Genomic DNA, 17,632 nt, shown 5'->3' with positions numbered 1-17,632 from the left:
AAAAGATGTTTCAAACGCTGTCCATTACGAACTCCTAAAATAACATCATACTTAATACGAGTTTAATATGTTTAATCCACGGGTCATATATTCGTAACAGTCTCAGAGCCCAACATTTACAGCTAGGTTACGCCCACGGCAAAAAACATTGCCTTCTGCTTCGCACATTCGCTACACCAGTTGTTATCCAGGCTGTGACAATAAAAGAACTCTATGTATATGGTAATAAATATGTAGTAATAAAATTGGTACGAAGATCCTAGCTAGTAATCTAGGCCCAATATAAGCAGAAATACTAACACCCCTTGTCACAAACGATCCTTGCTTAGGTGAAGCAGCAACGCTATGCGAAGTCGAACGCACAGCGTTGAATAGAGCTCTGTGATTGGTTTGTGTGTCACTCCGCCACTGAAGTATTGTCAATGAAAAGTCGAACGCACAGCGTTGAATAGAGCTCTGTGATTGGTTCGTGTGTTTCACCTCGCCACTGAAGTACAATTAATAGGTTTTTGGGACCGTGTGCGTCCACGCGCACTGTGAGACCTCACAGTAATGTTTGTGAATACGAGTGTATGTTCACTAGAATATGGATAAATGGAATTCCTGCTGTTATCTTTCCTGAACATTATAATCCGGGCCTCTTCAAGGCGATAGTAAATAGGCTGGACAGCTTTGTCAAATACCTACCTGGTTCTGCATAAAAAAAAAATGCTAAAACCTTGACTATGACCATGACCATGACTTGGAATATAAATGATAGTTTATCATTATAATATGCTTCCGATGAGAATCAAAACCACAAGCACAGCTTTGTATAGTTGTAACCATTAGACCAATCAGCCCAGCAACATGATTAAATAACTGTTGTAGCTTTCAGTTAGTTCGATCGTTCTTTTCAGCCAAATGACGTCTACTAGAGAAAAGCCTGCCCCAAGGACTTCTCGCGACGTCAGTCCACCTAGTGAGAGGCCTGCCCACACTACGTCTTTCAGCCCGTAGTCACCACTCGAGAACTTTTCATCGGACGCCCATCAGCTCTACGAGCATATGCCCCGCTCACTGCCACTTAATTTTGGCATATACCAATAATTGCTTTCAGTTTCCTATTTATTTATATTAACCGGCAGACAGTCGTGACTGAGTTTGTTGCGGCGCTTCTTCTCAGCACTTGCCAAATGTTGGTCTCGAAGCGCTGGTAGGGTAAAAAGATTATGAGACATGTAAAGGCTCCTTAAGAGCAAAATGACGATTTGTAAGAACTATTTATTAGTCTAAACAAATAAAGAAATTTTGACTTTGACTTTGACTTTGAGTAATGTCAGTTTATTTTTCACAGAAAATCGAGCAGCCGTTTCTGCAAGCAGCGAAGACGACGCTCGGCGACAGATATACGCCGAACATCGAAAATATCTACAAGAAAACCATTCGGTTCATACTGGAAAACCTAGTCAAGGGGTACGAGGAGTCAAGCAAAGAAAACGGGAACGGTCAGAATGGGCAGACTTGATGGATGTATAGTTTAAGCTGCAGTCACACGATTAATGTTAATGTTAGGCGTTAAAAGAATTTAATGATGTGGACATTTTTAACCCTAGATAGCTAACCTCCGTCGATTCGACGGGCATTGAAAAGAAATAACGTTGTAACTTTTTAATGCCACGTCCAAACGTTTTGTCCCGACTAGCCAACTCAGAGGCCCGGGAGTCCTTTGCAGTGGTGTAGGCAGTGGACAGGTAAGTTTCATAGTTTTTAGGATATTTGATCTTTGCCCGTCGTTTCGACGGATGGTTAGCTTTACCGTAAGTAATTTAGTTTGAGTGCCCGCATACATTTTTTTAATAAATTTGTAATTTTTTTATATTTTCATCTTGTTTTCGTTAAAAAACCATAAAATAATAAATCTACTACTATAAGAAGTTACTAACGATGCCCTGGATGCTAGTCATGCCCGTGAGACCGAAGACTTTCTGGTGGAAGATGATGAGCAAAGTAATCGTAATTATTAACCATCAGATTATGAGTAAAGTTAAGTAAACCCACCACCAGACCTGTCTTCAGACGTGGAACGTGATTCGTCAATTATTTCAAATGCCGGTCCCTCGGAAATTACAAAAATCAGCATTATTATCATATCAAAATATGCGGTAAACATAAAGTTGATTTTTGTGTCACTTGCGCTAAAAAGAAAAAAAATATTTTATGATTTTATTACTTTTAATGTTTTTACGTACCATATTAAGTAAAAAAACCGATTATTTTATTTAAAATTTTCATTGATATTGCATGTCAAAGTGGTTACTTACAAAATGTTAAAATTTCTTTAGAGGTCTAAGAAAAAATATTTTAATTTAATAAATAAATAAATAAGGTGAATTTAAATAATGCACATTTATTCGCAAATATATGAAGGAACCAAACTGTAAAAAAGACTTAGATTTTTTAAATTACTTCGTCCAAAAAATAATGTTTTTTTAATACCCGTCGTTTCGACGGATGGTTAGCTTAAACAGGGTACGCCGGAAGGTTAGCTATCTAGGGTTAAGAAATCAATGTCCGTTTTCACCATCAATCCATAATTTTTACGTGACTCACAAATCATAAGGTGGTAATACATAATTATTATAAATTTTGTTTTAATAGGGTTCACTTAAAAATTAGAGATTTTTTTGCCTGTATGCTCTTGGCCTGTATCTCACTTGGATTAATGGTGAAAACGGGCATAAGTGGTCTTTCCACAACACACCACTTGTATCGTGTGTTGGCCGCTTTATTTGATAATTTTGGATAGATATTTGCACACATTTTAATGTAAAAACGTCTCTGTTTTTTTATACATATTAAGAGGTTTAACAACTTCTATAAGCGAATTGCAAAACGTTGTATTAATGTCAGTATACCAAGTTACCAACTAGTTTACAAAATTAAATGTGTTATAGGGTACATTATATCAATTATAAGAAATGTGTATCATCGTAACTTCAGTTAATTATAACTCCATAAGTAGATAACATAATTATAATTACTCTACAATTCGTATTACAAAAGCAATTAAAGCTTCATATAAACTCTATAATTAGATAAATTCAATTTAATATACCTTATTGAGGTCGGATTTGTTATATGGGCTCTAACTACATAATGGCCTTTGATATCATTCAATAATAAAATCCGTGAGCTTAATTTAAATATTTTTTGACAATTTTGTGCCGGCCATATAAAGCATAGCATACATTTTTTTAACCATAATACCTATTTATTTTAAAGATAAATAATAGTTTAAGTTATTCCTTGTGTTCGATACATTTAATGGCATTTAATTATAAGTAAATTAGTTAATAATAATTAATTATAACTTGTATAAATGTATTAAAAAATATAAATCTATAAATATTTTCTTTACTTTTACCCATACTAAAATTAACTTCTAAATTAAGGAAAATGACATGTTTTTCAAATAGGTTAACAAAATGATGGCGAAGGAATTTATTGACTTTTAAATGAGTTAGAAGGAAAAAAGTTTCGTGGAATTCGTTTGATTTTGCATGCAAATGAATTTCCTGATGGTTTCATGAGAAGCCTCCTGGACATCGTAACTCATAATTTGATTTTTATACCTTGATATTTATCTTTGATTAAAAATATACTTCGTAACTCAAATACGACGAACGAACTACAGTGAATCAGATATATGTTTTTAGCAAAATGGCCTTTATTACATCAAGTTATAAAAATATCCTTGGACATTTTACACTGTGCCATCTAGCTCCTACCTTCCTAAGCAGAGCCTGTACACAACTTTGTTTATAAACTTTATTTGTAAATAGGTACTTACATAGATATAAAACACTTAATATACCCAAATGTTTAAAAAAAACTCAGAGCGATATTGTAAACTAAAGCAACGTCGATTTGTTATAAGTTTCGTCGTTGAATGTTAGTTCCTCACCAACATTAATAGGTAAGCTTAATTTGTTATAAATAACTCTATGAAATGTGTCGAATTTATAATAATTTTTTAATTTGACAAAACTTCTCTGTAGCAAATCGATAACCCATCTTATGTAGTTATGATAGAAGTTACTTTGCAACGAAAATGTATTCTAACACGCTGTAGGTACATTTTGGAATAACAGATGACGGTGATTAATTCGAGCACACCTTCTAATTGGAGTTTTGTTTCAATTAGCCAGGGTATTTTGGGCTTCTAATTACCTTGGAGCAACCAAGAGCAAACGAAGCTTATGAAAAGTACACATTGCCTTTCCCAATAATTATAAAATCTAAATAATTGTACTTACAAATATTGTATGTCAGCCTTTGATAGTGTCAAATTCAATAGATATAAAAAACCTTCAGTATTCTACAATAGACTACACAACTTACTGAAAATTCAGTTGATTTAATGATGATGATAGCATATCATTGAACCGAAAGCACTAACGAATGTTACATTGCCGTAGGGAGAGAAATTAAATGTTGATATCACAAGCACTCTATTTATTTACTTGAGGTCGAGACTTGAGGTAAAAAAAAAATCCCTGTCAAATGTAAAAATACAAGGTAACAGGTGGACCGACGACCTCATAAAGGCAGCAGGAAGGCATGAATGCAGGCCGCTACCAACCGGGCGATATGGAAATGTTTGGGAGAGGCCTATGTTCAGAAGTGGACCTCTTGTGGCTGAAATGATCATGATGACCACATTATGCAAACCGTTTCAATTTTGATCTTTACTCAAAAGCAAGCCTAAAACTTTACCTACATACCTACCAGTTTTGTTTTCACAATCTTAATGAGTTAATTAAGTTCTAAATAACAAAGTCATAACGTCGCCTAATTAAAATCCAGATTGTAAGGAACCTTGGACGTAATTAAAGTGGATTATAAACATTAGTAGGCTTATTAGAAAAAACAACAGGGTCCTTTGGTCCGTGGGTTATATCTTAATTAAGGACGTGGCTAAATGAAACTTTACGAGGCAGAAGAGTTTGTTTCTTTCTTGTTTCGAGTTCGAAAACTGTAGTAAAAGATAACTTGTAACGATGACAGCTTATCAAATCCACTTAACTATTGTGAGCATAATCTAAGGCTGAGTTGCACCATCTAGCCTTGACCGTACCTAACTATAACGTTAACCGGTGTTTTTTGTATTGAGTTTGACAGATAATTGACGGTTGTCAAAGTTAAAGTAAGTTGGTGAAACCCAGCCAGTCTAAATGTTCAAAAATTTCATCCATAATATTTGTAACTTCACACGTGGCTGTTCGATAGCTCTAACTACGCGTGGCTACGGCTTTTGGAGACTACTAGTGCCTAGTGTGCGACCAAACTTAGCTTCTCTCATGCCGTAGTAGTTACATATCTACTTCGAACTCCTCCTATGTTCTTCTGATTATGCAAGTCCACTGACATAACTTTCCCTCGGGACAAACTTGACCGTCACTGGTTGGGTTTGGCGGTCAAGCTGTAGATCCTGGCTACACAAGAGTTGCAGCGGTGGGAGCGAGAGGAGAATAGTCCCGTAGCTACACATCTCGTAGTAGTTGAAATTCGTAGCGCACATATTTATTCGTAGCATTTTAGTAATCATTAACAGCAAAAGACTTACGGCCAAGTAAATACTGGTATATAAAATTATATTTAGAGTACCTAAGTAGATAATATTAACCAAAGTGAAATGTAGAAAAGTAAAATAGAAGAGGACTTACCTATAGTAGGATTTTGTAGCAATGAAGATAGTGTAGACCGGCATTAAAAGATCGTAGGTCCAATGAACATCTGAAACAATCGATTTTGTCAATTTAAAAAACATTTCTACACTGAAAGAAAAAAATTACGCACTGCTTGTGTACCTTATTCAAACGTCTGTCAATGAAAATGAGGGTAAAAATTCTGAAAAATATTAAATAGTGACAATGAGTAATAATTTCCATTCTAAATGCCCTCCCCTCCTGCGGTTCATTTTACAATTAATTATTTGCCTCATACCTTCATCATAGTACAGTCAGCGCCATTAATCTTTGTTTTGTGGAGGTTACAAGTTTCTGACAGGAGGACAGGCCTTCGCTAATAGAGCGTTTTGTTTAGCTTTTTAACCGACTTCAACAAAAGGAGGTTCTCAATGCAGTTGTTTTTTTAGACTACAAAAATATCATTCATGGTCACTATATTATTTGTCCTAATAAATAAATAATGTACTAATTATAATTATTTTTACACTTTCTAGTGGACTTTTTTGGAGGCGGCTTAGTTTTTGAAGTCAGTTTTTTTTTCTTTAAATCATTATGGAATGTAACTTGATCATAATTTAAGTTTACAATATAATTATGGAGGTCCAAAAGCCACATCTACAGTTTCAATCACCAGTCCAACCATACATAACGGACATTATAAAAATTAGATATAAATGGAAAGAAAGATTATGTTAACATCATTTACAAGTCACATAGGGTTTCATCACTGTCAGTAAGTAGGGCTCAATCGAACTAATGGCCTAAGTGTTCTCTTTCCTGAAAAACTGAAAATCATTATTTTAAATTAACTCAGCGATGGAAACAAGAGGTAACAATATACTTTATTTATAGCAGAGTGAAAATAAAACAAGAATGAATAGGCTTTTCGCCCAAATTTCAATAATTAGTTAATAATATACCTTGATGCCTATTTTATACAAATGCGCTCTTATTTTGGAAAAAAATCTCATCTCCAAGGATTATTTTGCATTTTCAATAATATTTGACATATAGCCCTCAAAAACGCTCACGACCGTCATGGCGTCTTGAATGACGTCACGCCTTAGCAAAACTCGAGACATAATGTAAAATTATTTGTTGAGCCCTATAAAAGAAAAATATCTACAAATTTCGAAAAATCACCTAAAAGGTTACAAAAATAACCTTCTAGCAACACTCAAATGTTGGCAATGACAATCTGGCCTAAAAGGGCTTGCACCCAGAGCCGTAAAAAACTATATTTAAAAAGATAGAAAAAATGACGTAACGCTTTCTGATTGGTGTTTGTTGTCACGTGACTTATGGGCCATTTTTTCCGAATTTATTTGCTAAAAATATAAATAATCTTTAATTATTATTTTATGTAGTTTCGTTTTTCATTATAGCGGCGAAAGTTGCTCAACCTGAACTGGCATCAATAGGCACACGTGTCTTAGCCAAAGTCATTGATTTACTTCTTTGGCTCCCTGCCGCTGCGATTCCCTCGTTCTTTTTACAAGCAGATAAATTTGGTGAACTCACTGAAATTCAGCAAAAAATGCAAGCTGCCACCACAGCAACACAGGCCAGTGAACTGCAAGCACAACTGTTCAGTTTGATTCCAACTGAAGCATGGACCACCATGGGCATTTACCTGCTGATTATGCTCGGTATACAGGCCTTTTTCTTAGCAAAAAATGGTCAAAGTATTGGTAAAAAAATCACCAAAATTAAAATTGTAGACGTTGAAACCAACGAAAAAGTCAGCCTTTTACGTGTATTCACATTACGCAGTGTTGTCTTTATTGTACTCAATATGCTGTTCATGCCGTTTATTACCATCGCCGATCACGTCTTTGGTTTAACTGCAAAGCGTCAAACTTTGCACGATAAGCTGGCGAAAACTAAGGTCATTAAGCACTAATTTGAGCATATTTAAGCTGAGGTTTGGCTCACCTCAGTTTTCTGCAGTTTATTGATATTCAAAATAAATCCCTAAATAATTTATAAAATTCCGAGTGAAAAAATCGGTTTTTATAACAGTTATTTAAAGCACCTTTACGTATAGCTTAGTTTGTCGATATGAGGCATAATGCCCTACAACGTAGCGGTGTCTTATGATTGAGAAGTGTTTTAGACTTAAAAAGAAACTTTTCAACCATGCGACACTTTAATCGCTATCCCAATTTTATTAGGGAATGGGACTCTTCACCGAGGTTGTAAAATGAGACAAACGATTTTAGCTGTATTGTCTTTATCTGCGATCGCCGCGCTCTTAACTGGGTGTGGTGGTGATATGGTACTTCTAAACTCAAAAGGTCCAGTTGCACAAGGTCAATCTGACTTAATGATGACTGCGATCTATTTAATGCTATTGGTGGTTATTCCATCAGTCGTAATGGCATTATGGTTTGGTTGGAAATATCGCGCGTCGAATAAAGATGCAGACTATAAACCTACATGGGCACACTCTACTGCAATTGAAATTGTAGTTTGGGGTATTCCTGTCATTATTATTGGTATTCTGGCTTGGTTAACTTGGTGGGGTTCACACAAGTATGACCCTTACCGCCCGCTCGAATCTGATAAAGCACCTGTAAATATTCAAGTCATTGCAGAACAGTTTAAATGGATCTTCATTTACCCTGATCTTAACATTGCGACGGTTAACGAAATTCGTTTCCCTGAAAAAACTCCAGTTGCACTTAAAATTACCTCTAACTTCACGATGAACTCGTTCTTCATCCCTGCGTTAGGTGGTCAAATTTATGCAATGGCAGGTATGCAAACACACTTGAATTTGTTAGCAGATGGAACTAGCCCAGCTGAAGGCTACCGCGGTTTCTCTTCGAACTATTCAGGCTACGGCTTCTCGCAAATGCGCTTCCGTGCTCACTCTGTAACTGACGCTCAATTCGCTGAATGGGTTGCTGCAGTTAAAGCAGGTAACGGTACAAGCATTAATCCTAAAGCTGTACAAAAAACAATTTTAGATCAAGCTGAATTTGAGTCTTTACGTGACGGTAACCGTGGTAAACACCAAATTGAAGTTTTGATTTCAAAAGCAAAAACTCCTGAAGAGAAGGCTGCTGCTGAGGCAATGAAGCCTTATCCAACTAAGCCACACCCTGTGACTTACTACTCTTCTGTAGAGGAAGGCTTGTTTAAGTCAGTCATCAGCAAATATATGAGCAACTATCACGGTGCTGATCACTCAGCGACTGCGGGTGCTCACGGGGCTGCTTCATCTGAAGCACATGCCGCTGTTGAACCTGCTTCATCAGTTGTAGGGGAATAAGACATGAGCTTCTTAGGTAAGTTAGGTCCGGACGTTATTCCGCACGATCCAATTGTACTGGTCACAGTTGCAATGATGATCTTAGGTGGTATCGCAGTTGTTGCTGGTATTACCTACTTTAAAAAATGGGGCTACTTGTGGAACGAATGGTTCACATCAGTCGACCATAAAAAAATTGGTATCATGTATCTTTTCGTATCGATCATCATGCTTTTGCGTGGTTTCGCCGATGCGATTATGATGCGTCTTCAACTGTTCCTTGCAAAAGGTGGCGGTGAAGGTTATTTACACCCAGAACACTACGATCAGATCTTCACCGCACACGGTGTAATCATGATCTTCTTCGTAGCAATGGGTCTAGTTGTTGGCTTAATGAACATCTCTGTACCACTTCAAATTGGTGCACGTGATGTTGCCTTCCCATTATTAAACTCTCTAAGCTTCTGGTTATTTGCTGGTGCTGCAGGCTTAATGATGGCATCTCTTGCAATTGGTGAATTCGCTGCAACAGGTTGGATGGCTTATCCTCCTCTTTCAGGTATCGAATACTCTCCAGGCGTGGGGGTGGATTACTATATCTGGGCACTTCAGATTTCAGGTTTAGGTACGCTATTAACGGGTGTTAACTTCTTCGTTACCATCATTAAAATGCGCGCGCCTGGTATGTCACTTATGGACATGCCGATCTTTACTTGGACATCTTTGTGTACAGCTGTATTGATCATTGCGTCATTCCCAGTGTTAACAGCAACAATTGCGATGTTAACGCTTGACCGTTACTTCGGTTTCCACTTCTTTACAAATGACATGGGTGGTAGCCCAATGTTGTATGTAAACTTGATTTGGACATGGGGTCACCCAGAAGTTTACATCTTAGTATTACCAGCATTTGGTATTTACTCTGAAGTTGTATCAACGTTCTCTCGTAAAACGTTGTTCGGTTACAAATCAATGGTGTATGCAACAATTGCGATCACAGTACTTGCGTTCGTAGTATGGCTTCACCACTTCTTCACCATGGGTGCTGGTGCGAACGTGAATGCGTTCTTCGGTATCATGACCATGGTTATTGCGATTCCTACTGGTGTGAAAATCTTCTCTTGGTTATTCACAATGTATAAGGGTCGTATCACCTTCACTACTCCTATGTTATGGACGCTTGGCTTCCTTGTAACATTCGGTATTGGCGGTTTAACTGGTGTATTAATGGCGGTTCCACCTGCGGACTTCCNGAGGTCCAAAAGCCACATCTACAGTTTCAATCACCAGTCCAACCATACATAACGGACATTATAAAAATTAGATATAAATGGAAAGAAAGATTATGTTAACATCATTTACAAGTCACATAGGGTTTCATCACTGTCAGTAAGTAGGGCTCAATCGAACTAATGGCCTAAGTGTTCTCTTTCCTGAAAAACTGAAAATCATTATTTTAAATTAACTCAGCGATGGAAACAAGAGGTAACAATATACTTTATTTATAGCAGAGTGAAAATAAAACAAGAATGAATAGGCTTTTCGCCCAAATTTCAATAATTAGTTAATAATATACCTTGATGCCTATTTTATACAAATGCGCTCTTATTTTGGAAAAAAATCTCATCTCCAAGGATTATTTTGCATTTTCAATAATATTTGACATATAGCCCTCAAAAACGCTCACGACCGTCATGGCGTCTTGAATGACGTCACGCCTTAGCAAAACTCGAGACATAATGTAAAATTATTTGTTGAGCCCTATAAAAGAAAAATATCTACAAATTTCGAAAAATCACCTAAACGGTTACAAAAATAACCTTCTAGCAACACTCAAATGTTGGCAATGACAATCTGGCCTAAAAGGGCTTGCACCCAGAGCCGTAAAAAACTATATTTAAAAAGATAGAAAAAATGACGTAACGCTTTCTGATTGGTGTTTGTTGTCACGTGACTTATGGGCCATTTTTTCCGAATTTATTTGCTAAAAATATAAATAATCTTTAATTATTATTTTATGTAGTTTCGTTTTTCATTATTTATACGACTATCTTAATAGTTATACAATCTTATACTGCAGATTTATTCACTGTGGATACAAGCCTATTATAATATTTGAGCCCAACTGTACAATCGCCCTCGAAAATGCCGCTAAGAAATAATTCAGCGAGAGAAAATAACTTCGTCCCGTGAAGGCTTCACTTTGTGGGCATAGATAAATTACCTACTATATGGCAGGAGATATGATTTTTTCCTCAATCAAAGAAGAGTCTATTTTTAAACTTGGAGAGAATAATTTGTGTCGTATTTCTATCTATCTATCCATCTATATCGGCCTTTGGGTTTCGTCTTTGAACATAGGCCTCCTCTTTAACCTTCCACCGACTTCTGTCCCTGGCCACTTGCATCCAGTTTATTCCAGCTTGTTACCGGAAGCTGGATGTCATTTATCCATCTTTTAAGCGGTCTGTTATTGCTTGAACGCAATGGGCAGGGCACAGTACGCAGAACTGTCGGCCGATGGTGCAGCAAGGTTCTGGAATGGAGGCCGCGTACCGGAAAACGCAGCGTGGGACGTCCACCTACAAGGTGGACCGACATCGTAAAGGTAGCAGGGAAGCGCTGGACGGAGGCAGCTACCAATCGATCAACGTGGAAAGCATTAGGGAAGGCCTATGTTCAGCAGTGGACGTCCTATGGCTGAAATGATGATGATGATGATGATGATGATGATGATGATGATGATGATGATGATTGCTTGAACATGCTACTGCAGTTAGTAGACCAGTATACTATTCCGATTTGAAAAATGCTTTTTGTATTGGATAGCCCATTTGGAGGAAGGCTTTAGGCTTCAAGTCAATTTTTTTACTGATTCGTGATCAGAATAAGCTACTTAATCAACTCCCTAAATATGGCGATTATTGAAATAAACACCCTGTATAACTGTCCTCTTAGTAAGTATTTCCAAACATCTTGAAATTGATCAAATATTGTCTTAACTAACCCTTGAACCATGATTGGCAAAACAAGACTTCTCTGTGTTTCGGTACACGAAGTACTTAAGTAAATATTGAGGGATACCCTGATACCCTCACGATTGCCTAACTGAGAGGCATCCGTCCCTCTGTGTCTGATTGTGGCCTGCATTTTTAAAAGGGTATCTATTTGCTAAAGTGGGCGCCGGTTTGGAGGTAAAATAACAAAGTCATCTTGAAACAAGGTTACAGAGTTACAGATGAGAAAAAGCATGGACGGGACGTGCTATTGATTACGCCCGTATTCACAAACGATGCTTGCTGTAAAGCAGCAAATCGAACGCACAGCGTTGAATAGAGCTCTGTGATTGGTTCGTGTGTCACCCTGTGCATCCACGCGCACTGTGAGACCTCATAGTAATGTTTGTGAATACGGACAATAGTTACAAACCTACTAGCTAGAAAACCACCTAAAAAACTCAGCTGTGTACCTACCTAATACAAAAGTTCAATACAGGTTGACCAAAATGTAATGAAAAAACGAGACAGCAGACTTTTTTTGTAATTTCAGTTGGTCCCATAGTGAAAGTTGTTTATGTTCACCTTCTATAAAAACATCGTGACGGTAAAAAAATCATCCAGTCAAACTCATGCCTGACACAAAATACCACTGCCTCAGGGCCAGACCAGTCATTGTTACATTCGGAGTTGGATGTAATACGAAACAAAAAGAATAAAAAAGATGTAAAACACAACAAATACCTTTCTAGCTAACGGTCAAAGTCCAGTCGTCATACTTCAATAGACACACTTAGCACACAACTTAGCATTAGTTTTTCACAACACTTACACTGCCAAATACATATTAAAATCCCTAAAACCATCGATATAATAAAGGTTTTCACCATAATGAACCCGAAAATAGCGAAAGCCGTGCGCGCTGTGAAAACCGTGTGACCGTACTGTGAACCGGGCGGATGGACGCGTTGCAACTAACAAACTACCCTCAGATTTTTGTGGTTTTTGAAATATCATTCTACCGTCTTTACGAAACAATATAAAATAAAGATTGTGTCAATTATAAAGGTGGCGATCGAATGTCGTTATTGTTTCTTTAATACAATCGTTAAAACGATTTACCAGTAGGATGTTACACATAAACAATGTTATCATGCGAATAATATACAAATTAATATATCGCACAACTTATGATCTCATATTTATCTGTAAAAAATATTTCTAAAACGTGAACTTTCTGTTTTAATGTTATCATAAATCCTTTCTCATGAAATAATAACCGAAATCAATAACCAAATTCCATGGAAATGTCATTAAAACGTCGTTCCGCAGGATTTGTTGATTTCAATAACACTCTTTCCTTGAAAACGACTCGAGTGAATGAAAATATTAAGTATATTTCCCGTGCGAAATAAGGTGCGAGTCTCACAAGGGGACACGGGTAATTTAATATCACTCTTTCATTCAGTATGTTAAACGAGTATTTCCTTAGAAAATAAAATGAGGAACCTGGAACCGTCGGTTCATAATATGGTTCTTTTTCAACAAACCTGGAAGTTTTTTAATAACAAGAAATTCATTTAACCCAACAGATCACTATTTCTAGAGAACCCAGCACAGCTTTTGTGGCAAAAAGTACTTTAAATAATGGTAGATAGAATTAAAGGTTACTTTCTCCCGTATTCACAAACATAACCTACTATGAGGTCTCACAGTGTGCGTGGATGCATACACACACGAGCCAATCACAGAGCTCTTTTCAACGCTGTGATTTTCTGCTTCACTTAAGCAAGTATCGTTTTTGAATACGGATGTTAGCTTACTGTACCCTTGAAAATCTGCTTACAATTCTCAAAGAATGAAAATTTTATCGAAAAGCCACATGAAATACTTAAAAACATTGTGATTGTGACAAATAGGCAGGAATCGATTTTGTTACCAAATTATTTCGTAATCTAGCGTAAGATTTCCAGGAATTTCTTCCAGGAAATTCCTTAAATACTTAAAAATTACTGCAGTCAAGTCGGACATCTTGTAATAATAAAAAAGACAAATGAAATTGTCAGAAAAACAGAACATTTTTGTGGCTGAAATTCTTATTGCTGTCATACAATCCCCTTGTGGTATCCAAACCGTTTTGTATTCTTGGCGCGGACCGCAGTCTCAGCTCGACAATATAGGGATTACTTTATAATTGCTACTGATTCTGCTCGGTAAGTCCTTACAAAATATACCTTCATAATAACTAGAAAGCTAGACTACAAGACTGTGGCAGTTTAACGTTACTTTAGATGGGTACTTAACACCACAGTCAGTCATCAAAGTAGGAGTTGTAAAAATTCAGCAATTCTACAAAGTATAGTAATTGTGCGTTATGACGTCACATTTCTATAACTGTCGTAGAATTTGACAACAAATAGAAAACTCTCGATTTTCAGGGAAAGTTTTTTACAAAAGTTGTCTTGAAATTATTGGTTAACAATGTCAATTTTAAAAATGTTACGTTAGAGTTCCCCAGCTCACCATTTATTAGTGGGTAGGAACCATCTGTAAATCCAAAATTATAAAATTAAATTTTCAAGCGACGTCTCACGTTTATGAAAAGCCACGTTCAGATACAGAATGTTGATTAAAGTTTGAATTCTAATATCTAGCTTCCCTCAGTCACTTAACTAACAATGCTTTAATTTTTTTTTTCATAAAGCAGCGCTGTAATAATTATGTACCCCAACTAAGACCTAAGTAGATCGTAATTTTACGGTAGATATTTTTTACAACGTTTTTATGCTAAAAATGACAGGCAATTAAATTTATCCTTAACGAGCGTCAAGTGATTTATTGGCGCTTGCTGATGCAGCGTTATTAATTAAAACGCCAGAAAAATGTGAAGGTACCCACATTTTTAATCAATATCATGAAGTGAACTTAGTGCGAGATATAGTTGATGGAGAGGGTAGATGCTATTATTCTATCGCAACATACAATGAGAGCGTTTGGCCAAAAATAGAATTGTTATCGCTTATAAGAAAAATGGCGTTCGTTTAGCGATAAGTGCTATCACTGGTAAAAAAAATATGTTGTAAACGTCACTATTGAAATAAGCGATCGCCATGATTTTGCTTACAATTTCTATTGTATTAATTTGGCATACTATTTTTTAGATACTGTGAGCTTATTATGCCTACTCTAAAATAACATTTATAGAGCAAAGTCGCGTGAAATAGGCAGTCTACTAAACGAAGCATTGGATCCATTTAAATAATAGTAAAAAAGACTTTAATTCTCCAGTCTAGCAAGCTTGTTCAAAGCTGTTGACTTAAAAATATTTAAAAGTATTCTTAAGTAAAACTAAAAAGCAACGCTTTAAGTTCCTTCGCTTTTCTGAGTAGAACTACTTACCAGTAATTATATTCAACTTGCTTTTCCCGCGACTTCGTACGCGTGAAAATTGTTTGAATAATATTTCTCGTTTTTGCAACATTTTTCTTTACTGCGCCGCCCCTATTGGCTGTAGGGTTACGTTATGTTCCTCAATAAATAGGCTACCCAACACAACAACTAGTTCTTGAGATTAGTGCGTTCTCAAACAAACAAACTCTTCAGCTTTATAAATTTAAGTATAGTTAAAGCACTCAGTCAAACAAAAAGCTTTATTACTCTTAGAAAAGTACAAGAGATATCATTATGTTATTATTTAAGTTTTGTCATATTTTTTTAAACTATCATACGTCATGAATTACTAATTATTTTTAAGCTAACTAAGGCCCAGTTTTTTTATTCTTAGTTAAAATAACTAATTGTTAAATTTTGCTACTAATGGTTAAATATTAACAAAATGTTAACTAATAGTTAAAAAATGTACTAAAAGTCAAGCTAACCATTGTTCGAAAAACATTTTTTTCTGATATTTAACCACTTGTCACTTGACATCTGTCAAATTTAACTATTGGTTATTTTAACTATGAATGAAAAAACTGGGCCTAAGAAAACTTGTTTTAGTTAAGTTGTTGTTTCTCTGTGTGATAACGAAATTCTCTCGTAAAGTGCTGTTTGCATGTTTTAATTATGGTTTCGTGTGTGCTAAGCATAGCTGGGCACCGTTACTCAAATAGTTAACTTCGTTAATCGTTAAACCGTTAATAAAAAATTTAACTTCGTTAAACGTTAAAACGATACATTTCGCAAGATTTAACGCAAGTTAACGTTAATCGTTAATCCGTTAACACATGATAATAAAACGAAAAAATAATTGTATGCAAGGTTCAAATAATTTCGAAAGCTTGTATCACGCATGGAATTTATTCCTCTTTTATGTTTGCGCTACAAGTAGGGTTTCTGATTTCTCGACCTATTTTTTTTCTCGAGTTTCGGGAATTCTCGAGGCCAAAGTCTCGAGTTTTCTCGGGTCTCGAGTCTTATAATTAAAACTGTTCAAATCGGTTTAAATTTAATAAAAACACAGATGTTTTAATCTAATATTATAGGCATAGCACAACAATCAATATTAGAATTTAGTACCACTTACTTAGGTATTTTGGTAACAGAAAATTAAATCTTCTTTCATAATTAACTGAAAATCATAACTTAGTTATTAGGTAAAGGAACAAAAGTCATAAAGTCGCGTGTACTTTAACCTCGTAAGCCCGGATGTGCCTTAGAAGGAACTGAAACTTTGTAGTCAGTAACGCCGAGACATTTTCGGAGGTGATTTCGAAGTATCGCCGGATGTGCCTTCAGAGGAACTAAAACTTTAGCGATAAATTTCAGTTCAAAAATTCGCGCCTATCGAAAGAAAATAGTGATAGTCTATGGCTTAAAGTATTCAAAATCAGGTATCCGAACTTATTAATATAAAAAAAACAAAAGTCACTGTCAAATTATCATTTTTCTTTGACAAGGTGGTTCGTCCGAGAAGACATGATGTGCGATTATTTTTTTTTCTTCACGTAAACGTAGTTTAATTGCAAAACTGACCAGTATAATTTAAGTTAAAATACTGCTAAACAAGCAAAAAAATTATTTTTCCCAATTTGAAGTAGTTTTGTAAGATTTTTTTTCGTTTGAAAATAAAAGTTCTTTGCAAGGAACATTCGGTCTTGATGGTGAAAGTTTTATTTTTGTATATTTTTTCTATTGAGATGGGATTGAGTATTGGACTTTTAAAATTATGATATGATTGAGAAAATTTACCATGAGAACGTTCTGATTTTTAGTTTAGTAAATATTATAATTAACATGAATATTCACTTTACTTCTTGTACATTTTAACCTATCATTAGTGTATGTTATAAAACCGATAGTACTTCTAAAAGTACTAATTATGAAACATTAAATAAAATAAAAACCGTTGTTCCTTTTCAGTTACATTTATTAATATCGTTATTGTATCTTTATGTAGTATTAATTTATTAAGAAGGTTACATTTATGTTTTACTTTAAAGTATAAAATACAATTTATTTACTTTTCCTTTTTAAAGTCTGCGTAGCGTGGGCAGGCCTCCTACTAGGTGGACCGACGATCTGGTAAAGGTCGCGAGAAGTACCTGAATGCGGGCAGCGCAGGACTTTTCATTATGAAAAACCCATGGAAAACCCAAAGGCCTCTCGCCTTTGTCCAGCAGTGGACGTCATTTGGATGTAACGACAAA

At 35.8% G+C, this 17,632-nt stretch overlaps 1 protein-coding gene across 1 annotated transcript in view; it reads left to right on the top strand.

Moving 5' to 3' along the window:
* Positions 1-3,063, top strand: part of LOC114362518 (neuroglobin) — a 35,616-nt gene extending 32,553 nt beyond the window's left edge. The window contains exon 3 of the mRNA XM_028317954.1: positions 1,337-3,063. Coding sequence (XP_028173755.1) covers positions 1,337-1,507 — 171 coding nt within the window. The 3' untranslated portion in view covers positions 1,508-3,063. The remainder of the gene's footprint in view (positions 1-1,336) is intronic.
* The last annotated feature ends 14,569 nt before the right edge of the window (positions 3,064-17,632 follow it).

The sequence above is a fragment of the Ostrinia furnacalis genome, unplaced genomic scaffold, assembly GCF_004193835.3.
Source record: "Ostrinia furnacalis isolate ACB-3 unplaced genomic scaffold, ASM419383v2 OfSCF6554, whole genome shotgun sequence".
NCBI lineage: Eukaryota > Metazoa > Arthropoda > Insecta > Lepidoptera > Crambidae > Ostrinia > Ostrinia furnacalis.
Note: the sequence above shows the minus strand (reverse complement) of the source record. Positions and strands in the feature narration are given on the sequence as shown.